The sequence below is a fragment of the Heloderma suspectum genome, chromosome 5 (assembly GCF_057233095.1).
Source record: "Heloderma suspectum isolate Gila_16-S chromosome 5, 16-S_ref, whole genome shotgun sequence".
NCBI lineage: Eukaryota > Metazoa > Chordata > Lepidosauria > Squamata > Helodermatidae > Heloderma > Heloderma suspectum.
In genome coordinates, this window is record NC_139462.1 from 143,397,459 (window position 1) to 143,418,229 (window position 20,771).

At 47.1% G+C, this 20,771-nt stretch overlaps 1 protein-coding gene across 7 annotated transcripts in view; it reads left to right on the forward strand.

Annotated features, from left to right (window-relative positions):
- TNS3 (tensin 3) overlaps positions 1-20,771 on the forward strand; it is a 321,108-nt gene that overhangs the window by 25,006 nt on the left and 275,331 nt on the right. For 4 of the 7 annotated variants that reach the window (XM_084857722.1, XM_084857724.1, XM_084857726.1 and 1 more), the window contains exon 1: positions 19,045-19,114. The exons of 2 other annotated variants lie outside the window; for them this stretch is intronic. In XM_084857722.1, coding sequence (XP_084713848.1) covers positions 19,074-19,114 — 41 coding nt within the window. In that variant the 5' untranslated portion in view covers positions 19,045-19,073. Of the gene's footprint in view, positions 1-17,818; positions 18,212-19,044; positions 19,115-20,771 lie in introns of those variants that run through there. One more of the 7 variants, XM_084857725.1, reaches the window with a different exon arrangement.

Consider the following 20,771-nt stretch of genomic DNA (forward strand, 5'->3'; position numbering starts at 1 on the left):
AATGAGAGTCATCCTTGGCTGCCTGTTTCCCGGCCTGATTCTGGGGAAATGGCATGCAGGGATGACTCTCCTTGACTCTCCTGTGTGGAGGTGGCATCAGCAGCATGTGTGTGTGTTTGAGGTGGGGGGGAGGCAAGGCACCCATTTTGGTCTCATGTGGCCTGCGCTCTGCTCGTTTCCCATGACTGAAATAACAACATGGGTCCAGAGATGGAGGTGAGGGGGGGTGACCTGCTTCTTGTCTCCACCGATGGAGTGAGCTGTGGAATTCACTTTGTTCAAGAGTTGGCCCAGCCAAAGAGGCAAACCAAGTAACTGCTCAGGGTGTCAGAGTGTCAGGGCAGCTGTCACCTTTGGAGAAGGTACAGAGAGCTTTCTTCAGCAGGATGATATTTCTTGCATTCTGGAGGACCCACTCAGTGGTGCAGCTAGGTATCTTTAGATCCTGGACTTAATGGTGCTATGTGGGCTCCCTTTAGAAGGCCATGTGTATTACTTCGGGCGTGAAGTACACCAACATCATTTCTCTTTCCCCTGCAACTGCCATTCCTTGTTTTACAACTGCTTCTACACTCCTGTTATGTTAGAACAGCAGGAAAATGGTCTACCAACCTTGATATATAAAAAAAAATACGCTGAGCATGTGCAGTTCTGCATTTTAAACTCGCTTAAATCGTAGCACCATCATGATGAAAGGAATAAAAAGGAGTTTGATTCTGAAGCTGCCACTCTCTGGGTGGTTTGGGGGAGCCCATGGACTGGGACCCTGGACCTTGGCCCCCAACACCCAGCCCTAGCTGCACCACTGGACCTAGTGTCGGTCAGGGGACTCTTGAGCACTAGCTCATATATACAGCCTTCTTACCTAGGATTCTTCTAGCTGTTGGGAACTGAGTTTGGAACCAAGACATGTGCTCTATTTCTCTTCCCACCCCCACTCCATTTTATAAGTTGTGCTTATTTTAAGCTGTGTTTTTGGGAAGGTAAAACCATTTTGTTTCTTTTTAATCAGATACGGGCAAAGTCACAAGGATAAAGTCGCTCAGCTGATCCATAGAGAGGGCTGGTTAACACGTGTATGGACATTGCTCGAATAGCCCATGCTGGGAGGCTGAAATCAGAATCGTTAATGTGCTCCATTGAAAGAAGAACAGAATTTGTTGTGATATCCGGTGATCTGAAAATTCTTTCCATAGTGTTAGAATGGGGAGGGCTTATTCCCATCTGCAGTTCATTTTTGGATGTCTCAGTCAGTGATCAGGTGATGGGTATGCCTGGATGAATCAGTTGATAGTTACTGCTGCTACCGGTTGACGTATTGTTGCAATGCCATTTGCACAAGACTGAAGGATGAAGGACAGAAACCTGCTAAAAGAAATTAATTTGCTACAGTTTTATTGGTGCGCTGAGTCTCAGGAGCAAGACCACACATGGTTTTCCATAGCTATAAACGTGTGTTGCATTGCAGCAGATGGCAGAACACCTCAGGGTATGAAAAAGGAAACTGCCAGGGTTGAAAACCTGGAATTTCCTTACCTACATTCATAATGATGCTAGGCTAGATTACTGCCTGGAGGGACAACATTTCCTTCAAGTTTTTTTTTTTAATTCAAATATTAGTATGACAACATTATTAAGAAACAGTTGTTACTAGGTTCAGTTTGGACCCCGATGTATTGATTCACAAAACAGCCTGATTTGGCTCAGACTGACTTGGAGGCAACTTAATTAGATTGGGGGGGGGGGACGACTATGAAACTTGATTCAGAAATCCAAAACTTTGTGCTTCCGTCTGAATATCATTTGAAATTTAAAAAAATAGCTATTTTTTTCCTGCTTTACAGAATTTGAGGAAATTTGCAGGCATATTAGAATCTGCAGACGCAGACAAATAAGTACAGGGGGGTTTGTGCTGGGTGACTTTATACTTTGATTTCTTTTTTAAAAAACTATAACTTAAAAAAAACAAACCTCTTAGCAGATGTGGATGGAATTTGCCAGTGTAATGGCCTCTCCTGAGATGATCAGGTCTGCCAAGTTTCAGATGAAAAGACATAGGGAGTTTTCTGCAGAAAGAAGAAGGAACTTATCCTTCCATTTTTTTGTGGGGTATTTGTTATGAAAATGACATATTTCATTTCATTATATTTTTATCCTGCCCCATAGCTGACGCTTACTGGGTGGTTCACCTACAACATAGAGGTGGCCCTAGCTAAGAAAGATAGAGTCCCTCCCCTGGCTCCCCCCTCCCCCCTCCCCCAAACCACTCATCATTTGCTGATTTCCCAGCTTCTGTGCAGTTTTCTCCTCCATTCTAAAAAGATTGTGAAAGATGCTGTGCTGGGGACTCGGGAGAGCCACTGGCAGACGAAGACCAGGGGTGCAGAACCTCAGACTCAGAGGCCAAATCCAGCCCTTCAGGGGCCCCCAGTAGGCCATGCCCACTTCCTCTGGCACCATCTCCTTTCCCCCAACCACCAATCATTTGGGGTTCTTGTGGGTTTTGTGCAGTTTCCCCCCATTCTGAAAGGTTGAAATGCCTCTACTGAGGCTTAGTTGCCGACAAGTAAGAGCTTTAAGCTAAAAGTATGCTGGCATTTTTGGTATTTATTTTGGCTACCTAATGCGAAGAGAAAAGTCACTGGAAAAGACCCTGATGCTGGGAAAGATTGAAGGCAAAAGGAGAAGGGGATGGCAGAGGATGAGATGGCTAGATAGCATCACCGATGCAATGAATATGGACTTGAGCACACTCCGGGAGAGAGCGCAGGACAGGAAGGCCTGGCGTGCTATGGTCCAGGGGGTCACAAAGAGTCGGACACGACTGAATGACTGAACAACAACACTTTTTCCTTTGGCCCCACTGGAAAGCATCCCGAGAGCCTCTCCAAAATGGTATCTGTCCCTCAGGCTGCAAGGGGTTCAGCACCCCTACGTTATTGGATCAATTCATCAACTTCACAGTAAAAGTGGAGCTTTTACATCGCAGTTTACATGGAGCTGAACTCTCTGGAACAGTGCCTGTTGCCGATGGTGTTTTTGGAAACAAATAATTTTCCCACTTAGAGGCTACTAGAATTCAGTTTTGCATCTGAACATTGCATACGGCCTCATCCATACTGGGGCAGATCAAAAAGGCCAAGATCCCATCTTTCTAGAACATTTGGAAAGTCTGATATGAATCCACCTCCAAAATATTACAGAATGGTTCCCACTCTAGTCACATTTCTCTGCAAAATCAGTGTTTTACAATACTCTCTGTGTTTTACAGATGAAAACCAGAATTCTCTTGTGCGTTTGTGAAATGGCTACAGGCTAGATGATGCCTTGGTGTTCAAGGACCCGCACTTTCCTGAATGTGCACTGAAGTCAAAATTCATCCACACACACCCCATTCAAGAAAACTAACTTGTAGACACATGAGGGAAGAGGCTAAAAGCCCATGGATAGCAACTTTGGTAAAGGGCTGAGCACAGCAACAACATTTTTAAAAGGCATTCCCCAAATCTCCCCCAAAGGCAAAATAGGGGCAGCAATTTACCTGAGATGGGCAGCAGAAAATAGAAACTATCCTTGGCAAATAAGGGATAATTGGCATATGAATCTAGAAGTAGAAAAAGACAGCTGCATTGTCAAAATTAATGCCGAAAAGTCACTGTGACCTTACCCCTTGAAAGGAGGCCAGTTCCCACTGAAGGCAGCCCTCTCCAGATGTGCTCTCTGAATTAAGTGCATACTTGGGGCCACTCCTAGATGTATTTCAATAGGCTCCCTCTGACAGATGCACTTTGTGATGGGCTGGTGATGTAATAATGTCATTACCAAGCCCTTTGAAGATACTTGAAATAGAGGGACTATCTGAGCCTTGGTTAAAATCCCTGGGCCATCTGGGAACAAAAGGACAATGAGAGCATTTATAACATAATGTCATTGTTAATTAGTAATTATTTGTTGATTCAGTGTTTGGGATTCTCTCCAGGCAGTTAAAAAAGGAGGGGTGTGTTTTTTGGGTCTCTTTGAAATATAGCAAAAGTACTGTATAAAATGCAGCGTGGAGGAATTTCCTTGTGATGGAAATGAAGCACTCATAACAGCACAATCCTATGCACGTCTACTCAGAAGTAAGTCCCATTTTTATCGATGGTGCATATTCCCAGGTACATTTGTAGGACTGCAGACTTTAAGTTTGCACACTCATTCATAGGTGTAATTGTACTCTAAAGGAGTTACACTGAATAAACATGTGCAGGATCAGGTTGCATGGATGGAGACAGATAATGGCAGTTGTTTTCTCTCCAAAGATTGAAGGCAATATGATCGATGTATCCATTGCCTGTGGCATGCTCATTCACCGTGTGTTTCTGCCCACAGCTCGTTGTAGTGCTTCAGATTAAACCCCTCTCAAATGGTGGGACAAGAGAAACTAGAGTGTATATCATAGCCAATGATGCCTCTATCATAGCATCTTCATTTCATTTTGAAGCTATTGTTGGCCTCTGGCCTTTAGGCTGAACAATTTTGTTAAGGGATGCAGAACCTCTTTCAGCCTGATTAGGGCAGCCCCAAGACTAGGGATGGATGGACTCACCCCCATCTGGTTTCGGCGGGCACTCACTGAAGCACTGCCCCAGCTCGAGCCCTCCCAGACCCGAGCTTGAGCCCCCATGAGCTTGCCAAGCCGCCCGCACTCACCCTGGATCCCATTTGTAAGCGCCCGCTGTTTTCCTGAGCTTGTTGTAACAAAAAAGGAGGTCTTTAAACTGCGCATATTTAAATATGCGCAAAGTAGGGCTGGGAAAGGTTGATATATGCAATATTAGGGGCATAAATGGGCCATCTATACCTCTAATATTGCATAGATCAGCCTTTCCCAGCCCTAATTTGCACATATTTAAATATGCGCATTTTAAAGACCTCCTTTTTCATAAAAAGAAGCTTGGAAAAATGGCGGGTGCTTGCGGACGGGTCCAGGTGAATGTGGGGAATGTATGGGAGGGCGCGAGCAGGGGAAAGCGAGGCCAGAGCCCTGGTGGGCGTGATCTGGGGGCATGGTCCGAGGGGATCCTGACGGATGCTCGGACCCAGTCGGGTGCCTGCACCATCCCTACCCAAGACTTCTTGTTGCCTGAGACAGAGAACAAGATGGTGCTCACTCCTATTCCTTGTACAAAAGCTGACTGGACTGTTTCTCCAACAATGATAATGGGAAAGCATCCTCTACTGCACCTGAAGGCAGCAGGATAGCTTAGGGGGCACAAAGCAGGCTGCTTGGCAGTCAGCTCTCTCCTCCCAGCACCTTGCTGCTGCCTCCTGGCATCTGCCACCTGAGGCGACCACCTCACTCTGGCGAATGGTAGGGCTGGCCCGGATCTTGAGGGCCTAATTCTATTTCAAAGAAGCTCTTAGGAAGCCACTCCAGTGGTGGGTGGAGCCGAAGGCAAAAAGGGGCAGGGTCAAAGTACAACAAAAATCAATGTATTTTAGCTTACAGCTCTTACTGCCAGTAATCTTGGGAGAGGCATTTGAACCATTAAAAATAGGGGGGAAATACTGCCCCCAAATCAGAAATCCTCATACGATTGGTGGCTGGGGAAAGGGAGTTTGGCTATCTGGGGAGCCCCAGAGGGCCGGGTTGGGATCCTAGGTGGATCAGATTTGGCCTGAGGTTCTGCACGCCTCATACAGCTGCACTATGCTCCTTTGCCAGAGGGAAGCAAACAAGTGAGAGAGAGAAAAAAACAGGAGTTTTAGGGAGCAATCCTATGGCCGCTAGTCAGTGGCTAGATGGCGATAGGATATGTCGGTTTCCGGGAACCGGCCTTGGAGCCTGCGTTCCGAGGTCGGTTCCCAGAGAACCAACCTTCCCCCCTCCCATGCAGCCTCGCAGGGAGCTGGGAATGGCCCCGCACTCTGCGCTCGGAAGAGGAGTGCAGTGGCGAAAATGGGGCATTGCAGGGGGTGTTCCGGGGCGGGGAAGGTGGAAATGCCAGTACGACATGTCCTATGAGTTGTCTGGCAGCCGCCTCCCTCGCTCTGCCTTTGAAATCGGCTGTCTGGCCATGGATGCAGGGCAGCTGAAGCATGGAGGGGACAATCCCCTCCGTGCTTCTCCTGCCCTGTATTGAATAGGGCAGTCGCCTCCGAGTTCGGAGGCGGCTGCCTATCCCCATAGGATTGTGCCCTGAGAGGCACAGGAGGTCTCTGATCTCAATGTTTCATTCACACACTGTAATTTGACTGATTCCTTTACAGATCAGTGAAGTGAGGCCTTAACTAATTATGTGAACTAATATCAAATGTTAGGACTAAACAAGCCTTCTGAATAGACAAATAAATTGACTACCCATTTCATTAGAAGGCAGGGATGCCCTTTTGGGATCCTAGCTGTCTGTTGAGCCCTCACTCCCACCTGGAGCTTCCTCGTTCTTAAGCCACATGGTTGGTGCTCCTCATCCACCTCTTAGCAATGCTTTCTCTTTAAAAACCCTGCTTCTATATTGGCTACTTCTCTCCTCCTTCCACCCGTCTGTTGCCACCATACAGGGAAAGTTTCTTAACCATTGTAACATTTGTGTTGCACCCAGGGCTGGCTCTACCACTAGGTAACGTGAAGCAGTTGCCTCAGACAGCAGATGCTGAGGGGCAGCACCAGAAGTCCCCTAGCTGTTCTTCCTCTCTTTTGGAGGACAGATCTGTGTGTGTCCTGATCTCCTAAACTGGCCTTCTGCCCAACAGCACGATGGACGATGCTATCCCATTGGCAATATTGAAGTAAGGTCCAACTGGCAGTCTAGTCAGCTTTTGTATGTGGAATGGGAGAGGGGGCACCATCTTGACCTTCGCCTCAGGCAGCGAATGGCTTCTAGACGTAATGATCCGGCAGGGCTCTTATGTCCTTATGTGTGTAACTTTGCAGGGATTTAAGTATGTGCCTTCCACAACCAATTTCACTCCTCTGCCAGTACACTACATTGGCTGGTTCTTGTAGTAATGTTTGGGTTCTTCATGCCAAATTATACACTTTGTATAATTCCTAATATATTTTAGTAAACTGTGTCTGGAGAGAGAGAGAGAGACCAGAAGCTATTAATTGAAAATCACATCAGCTTACTTCCCCTGTTCCTTTGTTGTTGTTGTTGTTGTTGGCAAAATTATCATTACAACAGTGAAATTATGTTGGGAGGAAACAGCTGGGGAAAAACAAAACCACAAAGGGCTGACTCACAGGGCCTGTAGTGTGCATCTGCCCATAAGTGCTGTTGTCAGAGGAGCATTCTGAAAGAACAATGACTGATGGGGTGGGGAAAATACCATAGAGAAACCCTGTTTTAAAGTAGTAACAGCCAACTTCAGTAACAAGCTTTCTTGATTTATTTCATTTTAATAAAATGCTATATATCTTTGTTTACTTTCCTGGTACCTCTGATCTGTTTTGTCTCACACCTAATGACCAGCTACCTTAGGGGAAAAGGTGTATATTAAATAAAGGGGTGTAATTTAATGGTGGCAGTGGAAGTGAAGGGGGAGGGACTGCTCACTGATGAGGGGTGATCTTCCACATTTGGTGTTAGCCATGGGATTGCCCTGGAGTAGAGGGTTCCACCCTAAGACCAGGTCCTCCATGTTTGGGGGGCGGGGAGAGGAGACAGCTGTTGTAATTGCACTGGGTCCTTGGGCAGCATCATGTGGACTTGCTTTTGCAAGCTCATTCTGCTATCCTCAATCAAACAGGGAAACACACTACTCCATTTTACACTCTTGTTTATTTCTCTAGAGGGTTTAATGCTGGTTCCCCTAGGCTAGGGGTGATCACATTTTCAGCCAACATCTGAAGCTGTGTCTTTGAACATCCATTGGAACTGTTGCAACTGGCAGGTGATCATGTTAGTCTCTGTGCTATGAAAAAGCCTCACCTGCTGATTCCTGCACACCTTGCTCCTGTGAAAGGCACAGGAGAGCAGGACTGGCTGGTTTCTGTTGGTCAGTTGGCAACTCTAAACAGCATGGATGAAGCTGCTAGAAACTGATGGCTTTAGTCCAGATGCTTTGGACTACAGCTCCCATAATACATGACCATTGGCCACTCTGGTTGAGGCTGATGGGAGTTTTAGTCCAAAACATCTGGTGAGTACCAGGTTGGGGCAGGCTGAATTAAGGGGTTAATTTCTAAACCCAATTAGTTTCTGGAAGGTTTTTGAAGTGCTGCTCTTTGCTGTACTTGTCAGTTTTAAATATATTTTGTAACTGAAGTATCAGAGTTCACAAATACCTCAGGAATGGAGGAAACAATTAATTCTGCCCAGTGCTACCTCTGTATGTCACTAGACCTTCAGAAAGGCTCTTACTGTCATCTCTTCACAGGCCTAGTCTATCCCTCCTCCCTCATGGAGATGCTTGCCCAGTTCCCTCCATCTCACCCCCCTGGCAGCTCCAAGCTGTCAAGTTGAAGAACACCCTCATATAAAGGCAATCTAGAGCAAGTGTGAAGATGTGGAGGTGTTTGGTCAATTTATGTCACTGCTGTACTTGACCTACAACAGTCAACAGCACAATCCCATGAATATTTACTTGGAAAGAATTCACACTGAGCTCAATGGGACCTACTCCCAACTGAGCTGTGCGCAGGATTTCGGCCCAAGTCTTCTAGGTCATGTTTGTCTTAAGGCCAAACTACACATTACACTTAATTCTTGGTGTGTACCTACTTTTCCATTTTTACTTTAAGTAATTGCAGCTGCTGTGTGTGTGTGTGTGTGTGTGCGCGCTCCTTCTGGGGAACACAATATGGCACAGTGAGCATGAGGGGGACCTTACCGTTTCCCTCCCCAGCACAGTCAGAACTAAAATTGTGCCTGCCCCTCCTGCCCTGCTCCCTGGTCATGGCTAGAATGCTTAGGGTAAAAATCCCGCAGGTGCATTTTTTCTCCCCAGCATTAAATGACAGCTTTGAAGATACATTATTGTAATGTTCATAGCTTTCCTGAATATTGCTTTCCTGAATGAAAAGGGATTTGTTCTTTAAAAAAAAATTGACCTACAGTACATAATCCATAGTCCATTTTGTGTCATGTGGGATAAAAAAAAAAACTTTATTGATGTATTTACAACTTTATAATAGTTGTAAAACAATCTGTAAAAAATCAATGTGCGTAGGATTTCGGCCCAAATCTTCTAGCTCATGTTTGTATAATAGTCTGTAAAAAATCAATTAATTGTGATACTAATCTGCACTTAATTATTAGACTATACTCTACATCAATATTTTCCAATGAATCAATGCGATTAACATAAAAACTGATGATTTTGGTGTTGCTGTAGTCCAGCCTTCCCCAACCTGGTACCTTCTGGATGTTTTGGACTGCAACTCCCAGGATTCCTGACCATTGGCCAAGCTGCCTGTAGCTGATGGGAACTGAAGTCCAACACATCTGGAGGGCAACAGGTTGGGGAACCTTGCAGTAGTCTCTCATTTACTGTTGCCTTTTCCACAGAAACTACCGAGATTCCAGGTTTAACCAAAATCACCTGTTTTTCACACAACATTGAAAATCAAAGCAGAAAGATTGATGGAAGTATTTTGATTGATTTACATAGGTTCTTGTAGGTGACCAAAAATACATTTTTACAAGAGAGCTTTCTGCAGAGGCCTTGAAGGCTGACATTTGTCAAGGAAAAGAAAGAGATTCTAAAGTTCCTTCAGACATTGACTGCTTAATGCCTCTCGTAATGTAGCTTTAGAGATTAGGGTCATCTGTTTAAGGGGCTCTCTCTCTCCTTTGAATCCTGGCCTTGTGAATTAGAAAGCAGACATCAGTTCCCCTGAGGAGGGGAACTAGCAGCCTATAATTCAAATGAATGATAAATGAGCTCTTTAGATACTGAACAGTACAGTGCAATTTATCTTGGTAATAAAATATGTTAAACTTCTTTGAGGCAAAGGATGATGTGGTGTGGTTAAAATGCTTACATGGTGATGGGTAGAAGAGTAGGGCCTCTGGTTATGGCTCATAAACAGCCAAATATACTGCTGGTGCTTCGAAAATAATGGAAGTGGTCAACTTTGCATCACACATAGGGGTAGGAGAAAAATTCATTATGAGCCAAACTAATTCACACTTCTCACACTAATGCATCAACTGGAACACAGTTATCCTTCTGTTTTTGCACATTTCTGAATTTTGCAGAGATGTGTGAAAATCTCTTAGGTTAGGAAAAATGCTTACATTAGGAAAAGTTGCATAAAAATGCATACACTAGGGGGAAATTGTGTACAAAACACATACAGTCAGGAAATTGCGTACAAAAATGCATAGAGAAAACTGCATACAAAAAGGGAAATTGTTGGCCAAAACATGTATATTAGGAGGAAATGGATGCAGAAATGCATACAAATGTTCATGCATATGAAAATGCATGCACACTTTCAGATGGATATTTAAAAACAAATTTGCAAACTGATGTGGAAATGGGATGGAATGAACTTGTACTTGAAAAATGCAAATATAAAAAGCGAAATAGATTAGATTCATCCATCCCTGATCATACAATTACTTAGCTATATAGCCAAACCTAGAACACACATAAGAAGTCATTATCAATATTCCCATTTTGGGTCGGTGGGTACATTTAGAACTTGGTAGAGTGTCATGGACACTCTCAGAAAATGGCTGTCATGGGTGGGTGGGGACTTGCCCATTCACAAAATGGCTGCCGTGGTGGACGTGGGCAGTCACAAAACTCCCATTTCTCTGAAGGCAAACTGGTGAGACTAAAAGAATAGTAACTTTCCCAAGGACTTAAGTAGAAGGCAGAGCAGGGGGTCCGAGCCCCCAAATACAAAACCACTCTTTTGAACCCACAGTTTTCTGCTCCAACATCCATTTCACAGAAGGCAAACTGATGAAGCTCAGATACAAGTAACCTGGCTGAGAAACTGCATACAAGGCAGAGGTAGGTTCTAATTAGTGGTGTAGTGGTAAATTTTGAAGAATAGAAGCTCTTCATGACAAGTCCCCATAGCCACCCCTCACAAGGAGAGTCCTAAATTGCAGGCAGCTGTGTTGACCCATATCAACAAACTAGTTCTAGCCATTTCATCTCCACTAGAAGCTGGTGGTTTCTAAACCTAATGGGTCTTAATTGCCCATTCAGGACCAAGCCAGTCCAAAATACTTTACATTACAAGGAACAATATATTGTTGCTGGGGTAATCCATCCCCCTCCCCTACTGTGGGGATTGCAGCTAAGCTCAGAAGGAACAGGGCATTCTGAGCGGGGTGGAGACGGCAGTCTCCTTGCTGATAACAGGCTGCGTTCCTGCAATCTCTGGCTCCACTGCACCTGATCCCCAAATGCCAAATCAGATATTTGCCCCCACAAAGCACAACAAAATACCCATTTCATGGAAGGCAAACAGGTGATGCTCAGTGATTCACAGACACACACAGGCAAAACACACAGCACCCCAAAACAGCCACCTACCGTGCTTATTTTCCAAGAATGTCTCTGGGGCTCAGAGGCATCCTTGTAAATGAAGATGGCACTGGGGGCTGGTGCTTCACTTTGCAGCATGCCAGCTTCCCAGTTAAGAAAGATGTGTTTGTGAGTACACTGGTGCCCATGGGTGCCTCATTGGAGACCCCAGCCATAGCCTCATGTACACAGAGCCCTAGACTCAACAGGCTTCCCTCATTCACTTCAATAGAGGAGATGACTCGGAGTCCATGCAAAGCTATGCATATGGGACCGCCAAGTCCCCTCCATCAAAAGGCAGTAAGCAGCCAGCAGTTTAATGTAGTCGTTATTTAAAACTGAGGTGGGGAAAATGCTGTTTGGGTTTATTTATTTGCCTCAGACATCAAAATGTGTTGGGCCAAGTCTGGTCCCTGTGTGGTGGAATGTGGCCCCCTCTTGATGTTGTTGGACTGCCACTCCCATCATCCCCGACTATTGGCTATGCTGGCTAGGGCTGATGGGAGTTGTAGTCCAACACTACCTGGAGAGCCACATATTCCCTATCCCTGCTGTATGGGATTGTTGGATTGGGGCAATGGTGTTCGATGACTAAACCCATCACAACTTTGCTCTCACCCTAGTTAGGCAAATAAAAATATTTTGTCGATACTTTTTGCTCTTTTGCTGGGAGTGTGTGTCTGCATATGCATGCTGAACTGTTAGCTACTATTAAAAGTTAGATATGCCATATATAATTATATATAAGTGGCTATCAATCTGCCCTTCGGGTGTCTATGGCTAAGAATGTCAGGATCTTAAGCAAGCTCAGACTTCTACCATAATAGAAAAATAACATGTTATATTGAGGGGGAGTGGGCTGCAATCAGGTAATTTTCATAAGGATTCATGGGTGTGAGATCATATTTAAAGATGATGACAGATAGAACTGTCTGCCTGTCCCTTGTGATCCATGCAAACACACCCTGCTATTGGCTCAATGAATGTGATGTTACGAATGTTAACAAATAGCTTAGCTGCCAAGGATGGAAGAGATGGGCATGGAATGTTGAAAGTTACAAATCTGTATAACTTTTGTGAGAAAAGCAGGTGGTCAGATTGAGGGGGGAGGAAGGAATTAAGGGTGGCGGGGATGGACTGTGTGTTGTCAGTTGGAAGACAGGCAGAGAAGGTGGTGTAGAGCAGAGGACTTAGAAGGTATGGGAATTAAGTGGCAGAGGATATGGGAACTATATAAGCTGAAGGAGGGGCAATAAGGTAGGCAGTGAACTCAAAAGCTGGCAGGCCCTGAAGGAAGAAGGAGGCAGCTGAATTAATAGAATGGATCTCTGGAAAAGACAGACAGGAAAAAGGGATCAAGGCCATAGAAAGAGCGGGGAGGCAGGTACATAGGGGAACTTATTTCCGTGTAAACTTGCCTAGGATTCCATTGTTAGTCTCCCAGCAAACTGGTATCTAGCCTTTCATCTACCATCTTGAAAATATGCATCCTCATCATTGCTACCATGTGCTTGCTTGACGGGCATTGAGACAGTGAGCAAGTAAGCAATGACATCTATTGCTCCTCCTCCTTCTCACCCCACTGATGTCTGGGCCAGAGCAAGAGGCAGGTGAACAAGGGGGCTGCAATGGTGAACAGGAGCGAATCCGGGGGCTCTGGGCAGTGGGTCCCTGCTCGGTTGTGAGCCCTCTGCAGGTGCCCCGCCATGCCTACCCTTGACAACAGCCCCGAGTGGGGGTATGGCTGCAGCATGTAACAGTGGTGGGGCTAACCATGGGGCCCTGTGCCCCCACTCACGCATTTTTTCAACTTGTGAGTTTTTTCCTCATGTGAATCCCCTCTTGTTCACATGTTTATCCATGTGGAAATGAATACGTGGAGGCTGCCGGCCCATTCCTGTCCTCTGCCTGTTCATCTCAACCGGGGAATTTTTATTTATTTCATGCATTTCCTAGCTGCCTTTCAAGAGTGCAGTCTTCCCCAGGTGGCTTACAACATAAAACATGCTGTTCTCGATCAGCAGAACAGGTTTGCAAAATCAGACATTTTAAAACCAGTTTAAAAATGAACTAGTCCTGGCACATTTATTTATTTATTTTATTATTATTTATTTATTTACAATATTTATATACCTCTCCTCATCAGAAGATTTTGGAGCGGTGAACAACATGATAAAAGAATAAGGCAATGGTTAAAAGAGTTAAAACATTTTTTAAAGAAGACAAACCCCAACAAAGTGGAGTTTAACAAACCACGGCTGGTTATGCAGCGAAGGCCTCTTGAAAGAATGTCTTCAGGAGGCGCTGGAAGGAACACAGTGTTGGTGCCTGCCTGACCTCGAAAGGCAGGGAATTCCACAGGAAGGGGGCCACCACACTGAAGGCTCTTTTCCTGGTAGACTCCAGTCAGGCCACGGGTCCATGTGGAGCCACCAGGAACATGCCCTCTGATGACCTCAGGGACCAGGCAGGTTGGTAGAGAAGGAGGCGCTCTCTTAGGTATCCTGGTCCCAAGTTGTTTAGGGCTTTGTACACTAGTACTAATACCTTAAACCTGGCCTGGCAGCAAACAGGCAGCCAGTGCAGTTCCCTCAGCAAAGGAGTTACCCGCTGAAAAGGGGCAGCTCCCGACAACAGCCGAGCTGCTGCATTCTGCACTAGCTCCAGCTTCTGGATCAGCCTTAAGGGCAGCTCCACATAGAGCGCATTGCAGTAATCCAGTCTTGAGGTTACTAATGCCTGTACCACCATGGTCAAGCTATCCCTGTCCAGGAGAGGCTGCAGCTGGCGAACCAGCTGAACCTAGTAAAAGGCACTCTGAGCCACCGCGACCACTTGGGCCTCCAGCGACAATGATGGATCTAGGAGTACCCCCAGACTACGGACCTGATTGGACAGGAGAGGGAGTGTAACCCCATCCAGAACAGGCAATAAGCCTATCTCCCAGACCCGGGAACCACTCACCCACAGGGCTTCCGTCTTGCCAGGATTCAGCTTCGGTTTATTGGCCCTCATCCAGCCCATTACTGAGTCTAGGCACTGACTCAGGACTTGCACAGCCTCTCCTGATTCAGATGTCACAGGGAGATAGAGCTGTATGTCATCAGCATACTGACGGCATTTAGCTTCAAATCCCCTAACGACTGTTCCCAACGACTTCATATAGATGTTAAACAACATTGGGGACAAGATGGTACCCTGTGGCACCCAATAGCTCAGTTGCCAAGGAGCCAAGGAATAGTCACCCAATGTTACTGTCTGAAATCAGCCCTGTAGGTAGGACTGGAACCACTGTAACACAGTGCCTCCAATACCCATCCCACAGAGTCAATCCAGGAGGATACCATGGTCGATGGTATCAAAAGCCGATGGGAGATCGAGCAGAATTAACAGGGTTGCACTCCCCCTGTCCCTCTCTCGATAAAGGTCATTCATCAGGGTGACCAAGGCTGATTCAGTCCCGTAACCAGAACGAAACCCAGACTGAAATGGCTCTAGATAATCGGCATCCTCCAAGAGTGCCTGCAGTTGGTCCACCATGACCCTCTCAAGTACCTTCCCTAGAAAAGGGATATTTGCAACTGGGCGGTAGTTGTCTACCGCCTTGGGCCCAGAGTGGGCTTCTTCAGGAGTGGCCGCACTACTGCCTCCTTAAGGACAGCAGGGACCACCCCTTCCTGTAGGGAAGCATTTATCACTCCCTGGATCCACCCAGTCATACCCCCTCATCTAGCTTTTATTAGCCAGGAGGGACAGGGATCAAGAGGGCATGTGGTCAGTCACGTTATTGCAAGCATCTTGTCCACATCATCAGGCTGTAACAACTAGAACCGATTCCACAAAATGAGGCAGATGGTGGCATCAGACACCTCGACTGGTACTGCACTAACAACAGCATCAAGGTCGCTATGGAGACAAGCGATTTTGTCCTCAAAGTGCGATGCGAAAAGGTCACAGCGGGTCCTCGACGGGGCCAGGGCCCCATTTACTGGGGAAGATGTTAACAACCGCCGGACCACCCGGAAGAGCTCCGCTGAATGGCTACTTGACGCAATGGATACAGAAAAATAAACCTTCTTTGCTGCCCGTACTGCCACGTGATAGGCACAATTATGCACTCTACAGCATGCTCGGTTGTCTTCGAGTCTTGCGCCATTTGCGCTCTAGCCAACGTCCAGCCTGTTTCATTGACCGCAGCTCCCCAGTACACCAGGGTGCAGAACAGGCTTCACAGTGCCGGAGAGGACACTCAGGTGCGATCAAGTTGATGGCCCTCCGCATCTCACTGTTCCACAGTGAGGCTAGGGCCTCGGCTGGATCACCAGCTCTCTCCACTGGAAAATCCCCTAGAGCATTCAGAAATCCATTGGATTCCATCAGTCTCCTGGGGCGGACCATCCAAATAGGTCCCCCACCCCCGTGGGAGGAGAGTAACACTGTAAGTGCAAATCTCACCAGGAAATGGTTTGACCATGACAATGGGGTTACTTGGAGCCCCCCAATCTTCAGACTACCCACCTCACAAGTTGGAGCAAAAACCAAATCAGGGGTGTGCCCTGCTTCATGTGTTGGGCCGATGACATACTGAGACAGCCCCATGGTTGTCATGGAGGCCATGAAGTCCTGAGCTGGAACTCTGAAGACAGCCTCAGCATGGAAGTTGAAGTCACCCAGAACCACTGTCCTGGGTTCCTCCAACACCACACTTGCAACTGCCTCCGCCAGCTCAGTCAGGGAGGATGCTGGGCAGCAGTGTGGGCGGTACACCAGCAGCATCCCCAGTCTGTCTCTATGGCCCAACACCAGGTGCAACCCCTCAAGGCCTGCTCCAAGGTGGAGTGGTCTCCTGGTGATGGAGATGAAAGTTCTATGAACCACGGCAACCCCCCCCCCCGCCCACCAACCTATGTTGGTGCTGCACGGAGTACCCAGGTGGGCAGAGGTGAGTCAGGCTGACTCCACCCAGCTCACCCACCCAAGTCTCAGTAATGCATGCCAGGTTGGCCCTCTCATCCACGATTAAATTCTGAATGAGTGCGGTCTTATTGCAGACCGATCTGGCATTAAATAGCTGCACCACAAGACAGGAGGGCACAGTTTTTATATATAATAAAAACTTTTCATACAGAGGCACTGAGCCTATGGGTGGAGGTTAGGGAGCAGGGCCAGGTGGTACAACCTGCCCTTAGTTTCTGCTATTGCTTCTGCATTTCCTAAACAACAGCTTTGCTCACAGGTCTGTCAGAAATGAGCTCTACGTCCCCTCTTCCAAATGAGCTGAGCTTTGATACAGGCACTAGTAGAGTTGCCACCTTTTCTCTTGGCCTTGCTCTGGCGCCTTCAACAGCAGCCTGACAACACAAATGCAGCTGGCAAAAAAAGAAAATCTCTACAGGAAGAGCTTCATTCACTTCCTGCATTTTTGTAGGTTTTCCTTCTGTTACAGGCACAGGTGCAGGAATGGGGAGATGGCCAACCTGTTGTTGAGGTGGGCATCTTGTAGCCCTCCAGATGTTTTGGCCTATGACGCTCATCAGCTCTCGCCAGCATAGCCAATGGTGAGGGATCCTGGGAGCTGTAGGCAAAAACATCTGGAGGACAAGTTGCTCACTTCTAGTCTGCAGCAGCCTTCCCCAACCTGGTGCCCTCCAGCTGTGTTGGACTACAACTTCCAGCATCCCCCAGCTAGCATGGGCACCAGGTTTGGGGAAAGCTGGTCCATACGAGATAGCAGTGTAGCCTGGATCCTAATCACGCTTACTTGAAACTAAGGATGCAATCTTATGCATGTTTAGACAGAAAAAAGTCCTACAACTGGGAGTTGTGGGCCTTTTTTCTGTCTAAACATGCATCAGATTGCGCCCTAAGCCCAGTGGCAATCAATGGGATTTGGGACGGCCGCTTCTTTTCTCCACCGTGGCTCCCAGGCCTTTCACAAGCGTGGGACACAGAGAAATTTAAGCCCGCAAAACTCTTCGAGGGAGAGCCCCGCTTCGCTAGCCGCATGACCGTGGGTCTGGCTGCCCAGAGCGGTTCCTAAGCATGTTTCCTCGGAAGCAAGTCCCGCGGAGTTCCATGGGACTCGCTCCCAAGTTAGCGTGCCCAGGGGGACTTCTGAGTAAACGGGCGGAGCGCAGGTTGGTTCTCCACGGCCAGGGCGTCCTGTTGCAAAGTCGCCACGGGTTTTCTTTGTTTCCTGGATCGGAAGCGCCTCGCCTGATTTCAGACCTGCTCGTTCTGCACGTTTGAGCAGGGTTTGGGGGCGCGCGCTGGGGAAGGCAAGCAAGCAAGCAAGCGAGCAAGCAAGCGGCGAGGCCTGGCGGTGGAGTGAGAAGCCCAGAGAGCCCGACTCGCTTGCCGGAGGGGGCTACGGCAGCCGCTGGGGGAGCGCGAGAAGTGCCGCCATACAGAGGAAAGCCAGAGGGAGCCGCCTGCCTCCTCGATCAGCCTCTTTTCTCCAGCCGGGAAGGGAACTCGGTCGTTGCCCAGCGAGATCCTTGCGCAGAGCTCCTGCGTTTCCCGGCGCGGCCGAGCCGGCCGGCTCCGCGCCTCGGGCGCTCTTCGAGGGAGCCAAGTCCCAGCGAGGGGGCTCTTCCAGGCTCGGAGCGTTGCCCTCGGCGCTTTGCAGCAGCTTCCGCGCGTGTCGCGCCGCCGGGCTTTTGCAGGAGGCGGCGCGGCGAGGCGAGGCGCAGGCGGCGGAGTCGGAGCGCGCCTCGCTTTGGGGAGCTGGGGCGGCAAGGTAAAAAAAGGGAGAGAAAGAGCCACGCCGGCAAACCGGAGGGCGCACCGCAGCAGCGTGTGCACTGGAAGGCATGAGCCCCTCTTTGCACGTGGCTGCTCCGCAATCGCGCTTTTGTTAGAGAGGAGCGATCATTTATTTTTAGGAAGAAGGAGTTCCTCCATCTCTCCCCCCACCCCAGATCGGCTGAAGTGGCCCCATCTTTTAAAGTGATGAGGGGTGTTTGTTGTGCATGCTTTCCTGGTCAGTTGATTTCAAGATACTCTTTCCTGATTTCAATAATAATAATAATAGCAAGAAAGGAATTATTTGGCGATCAGGTGGATTTGTCAAGGGAGTCCTTCTGTTTGCTAGAAGGGTTGACCCCCCCCCCCGCTCTCATTTCTCCCTGCCACCCAAACGTCCCTATAACTATGCATTTGGGATCATTGAATCAGTGATACCGTTTGTTTGTGTGGGATGTGTGGAATTTAAAATGACTGAAGAGGCATGTTGTATAGAGAAGATGTAAAAACCTGCGGCGCGATTCAGCCCGAGCTAAGCTTTTTTAAAGTTCCATTGGTTTCAAGGGGAGACACTTTTCACCACGTGCTTAAGACCCATTGAAATCGGTGGGGACTAAATGTCTGAATGGATCATGTCGTTAGACTCCCTCACCCCGTCTTATCTGTTTGAGTTCTTGTAAGGATTCAGCTAGCTTAAATCCCGGTGCATTTCCCTCCCTCCCCCGTAGGCATTTCTCAAGGAAAACCCACGATGATGCTCCTTGTGAGCCTATGTTGGGAGGGAGGAGCCAAGGAGCTATGATTCAGTGCTAGGAAATCTGACTGAGTAGAGAGCGGGAGCAACAGGACGGATCTGGATGAATTTGGCACTCTTGGGGTTACGTTGCTTGCCTGGAAGGTCAGTTTTGCACAACGAGGGTCTGTCTTGGGCGAAGATGCTTTATGAAAAGTTGAACGTGTGACATGAAAAGGTGACATGAAGCGTGTGGGGTGGGCGGTGTTTTGTGTTGCCTCTTTGGTTAAACCCTGGAGAGTATTTTCCTTGTGAAAATCTGTTGGTGAGGAACTCCAAGGGAGGAGAGAATTCCTGATTTTACTGTAGTGCATCTCCCTGGCTGGGGGATGTTGGGACTTGTAGTCTGACGTTGCTGGATGTCACCAGATTGGGGAAGGTGGGTCTAGTGGAACATAGGCAGACTTCTGTCTTCATGGCTACAACGTTATCAGTGCAAAACTACACGTGTCTACTCAGAAGTAAATCCCACTGAATCCAGTGGGATTTACGCCCAGGTAAATGCATATAGGTTTGTAGCCTAATGTTTTTGGACCAAATACAGGTATAACAGGTAACATAACACAATATGAGCCAAGCATGTGTTATTTAGGCATTACTACAATTCCTTTCCATTAATGGACAGCATTTGAGCTTATTTTGCTCCGGCCTTTGATATTATAATTTACAGGGTTAAATATTTCAAACCCTGTGCAGTAGAACTCCCTGTATCTTGTCAGTTGTTACAGCATCTGAGTTAGCTAACACTCACCATGTGGTTAGCTCCTCATAACCTTAGTGAAATAACCTATTTGTAGGAATTTGTGATAATATGGGTATCTTAATGAGCTGCCTGCTTTACTGTTTTTTTAAATCGAAAACTTTTACATAATACATTTCATCACCTACTTGGTTTATTTCATTTTTTTTAAAAAGGCTTGTTGATTATGAACAAAAAATTAGATGTAGGAAAATTGTGACACTTCTGTCACTAGTAAATTAAGGGTTCCGTAGCAGGATAAGTCAGGACCAATAACAAGATGTTGCAATGTATCTCCAGCAGCATATCAGGAGTGCTCCTGTTCAGGGCTCCAGCTTTCCTGGAACTGGAGCCTGGTACTGGTGTTTGGGGCTTGCAGAGGAGGAGAAAGTTTGTGTGACGTATTTCTTTCTCACCCACCTGAAACTTCCCACTGCTGTCAGGTCGGCTTGGCTGCTAGCTTTGAATCTTAAGGTCTTTACTGCTATATAGTGGGAGGAGGGGAGGTTTTTGTGGAGTGGGAAAGGGGAAAAAAGAATGTCCTTTCCCTGAGCAGACCACCACAGCCCCTCTCTCCAAAATACTTTAAAGCTGTGGACATAATATATCTTGACTTCAGCAAGGCATTTGACAAAGTGCCCCAGAATATTCTGATTATCAGGGTAGTTAAGTGTTCACTGGATGGCACTACCACTAGGTGGTTCTGCAGCTGGCTGGAGAACTGTAGTGAAAGAGTGCTCATCAATGGTTCCTCATCAAACTGGAGGGAGGTATCGAAAGGGGTGGCACAGAGCTTGGTCCTGGGCCGTGCTTTTCAGCATTTGTATTAATGAATTTAAGGAATGCTTTCAAATTTGCAGATGACATAAAATTGGGTGGCATAGCTAATACTTTAGAAGACAGAAACAAAATGATCTTGATAGGTTAGAAAAATGAGCAGAAAGAACAGAATGAAATTTAACTGAGACGAGTGCAAAGTTTTTCATCTAGGAAAGAAAAATCAAATGCACAGGTGTAAGACAG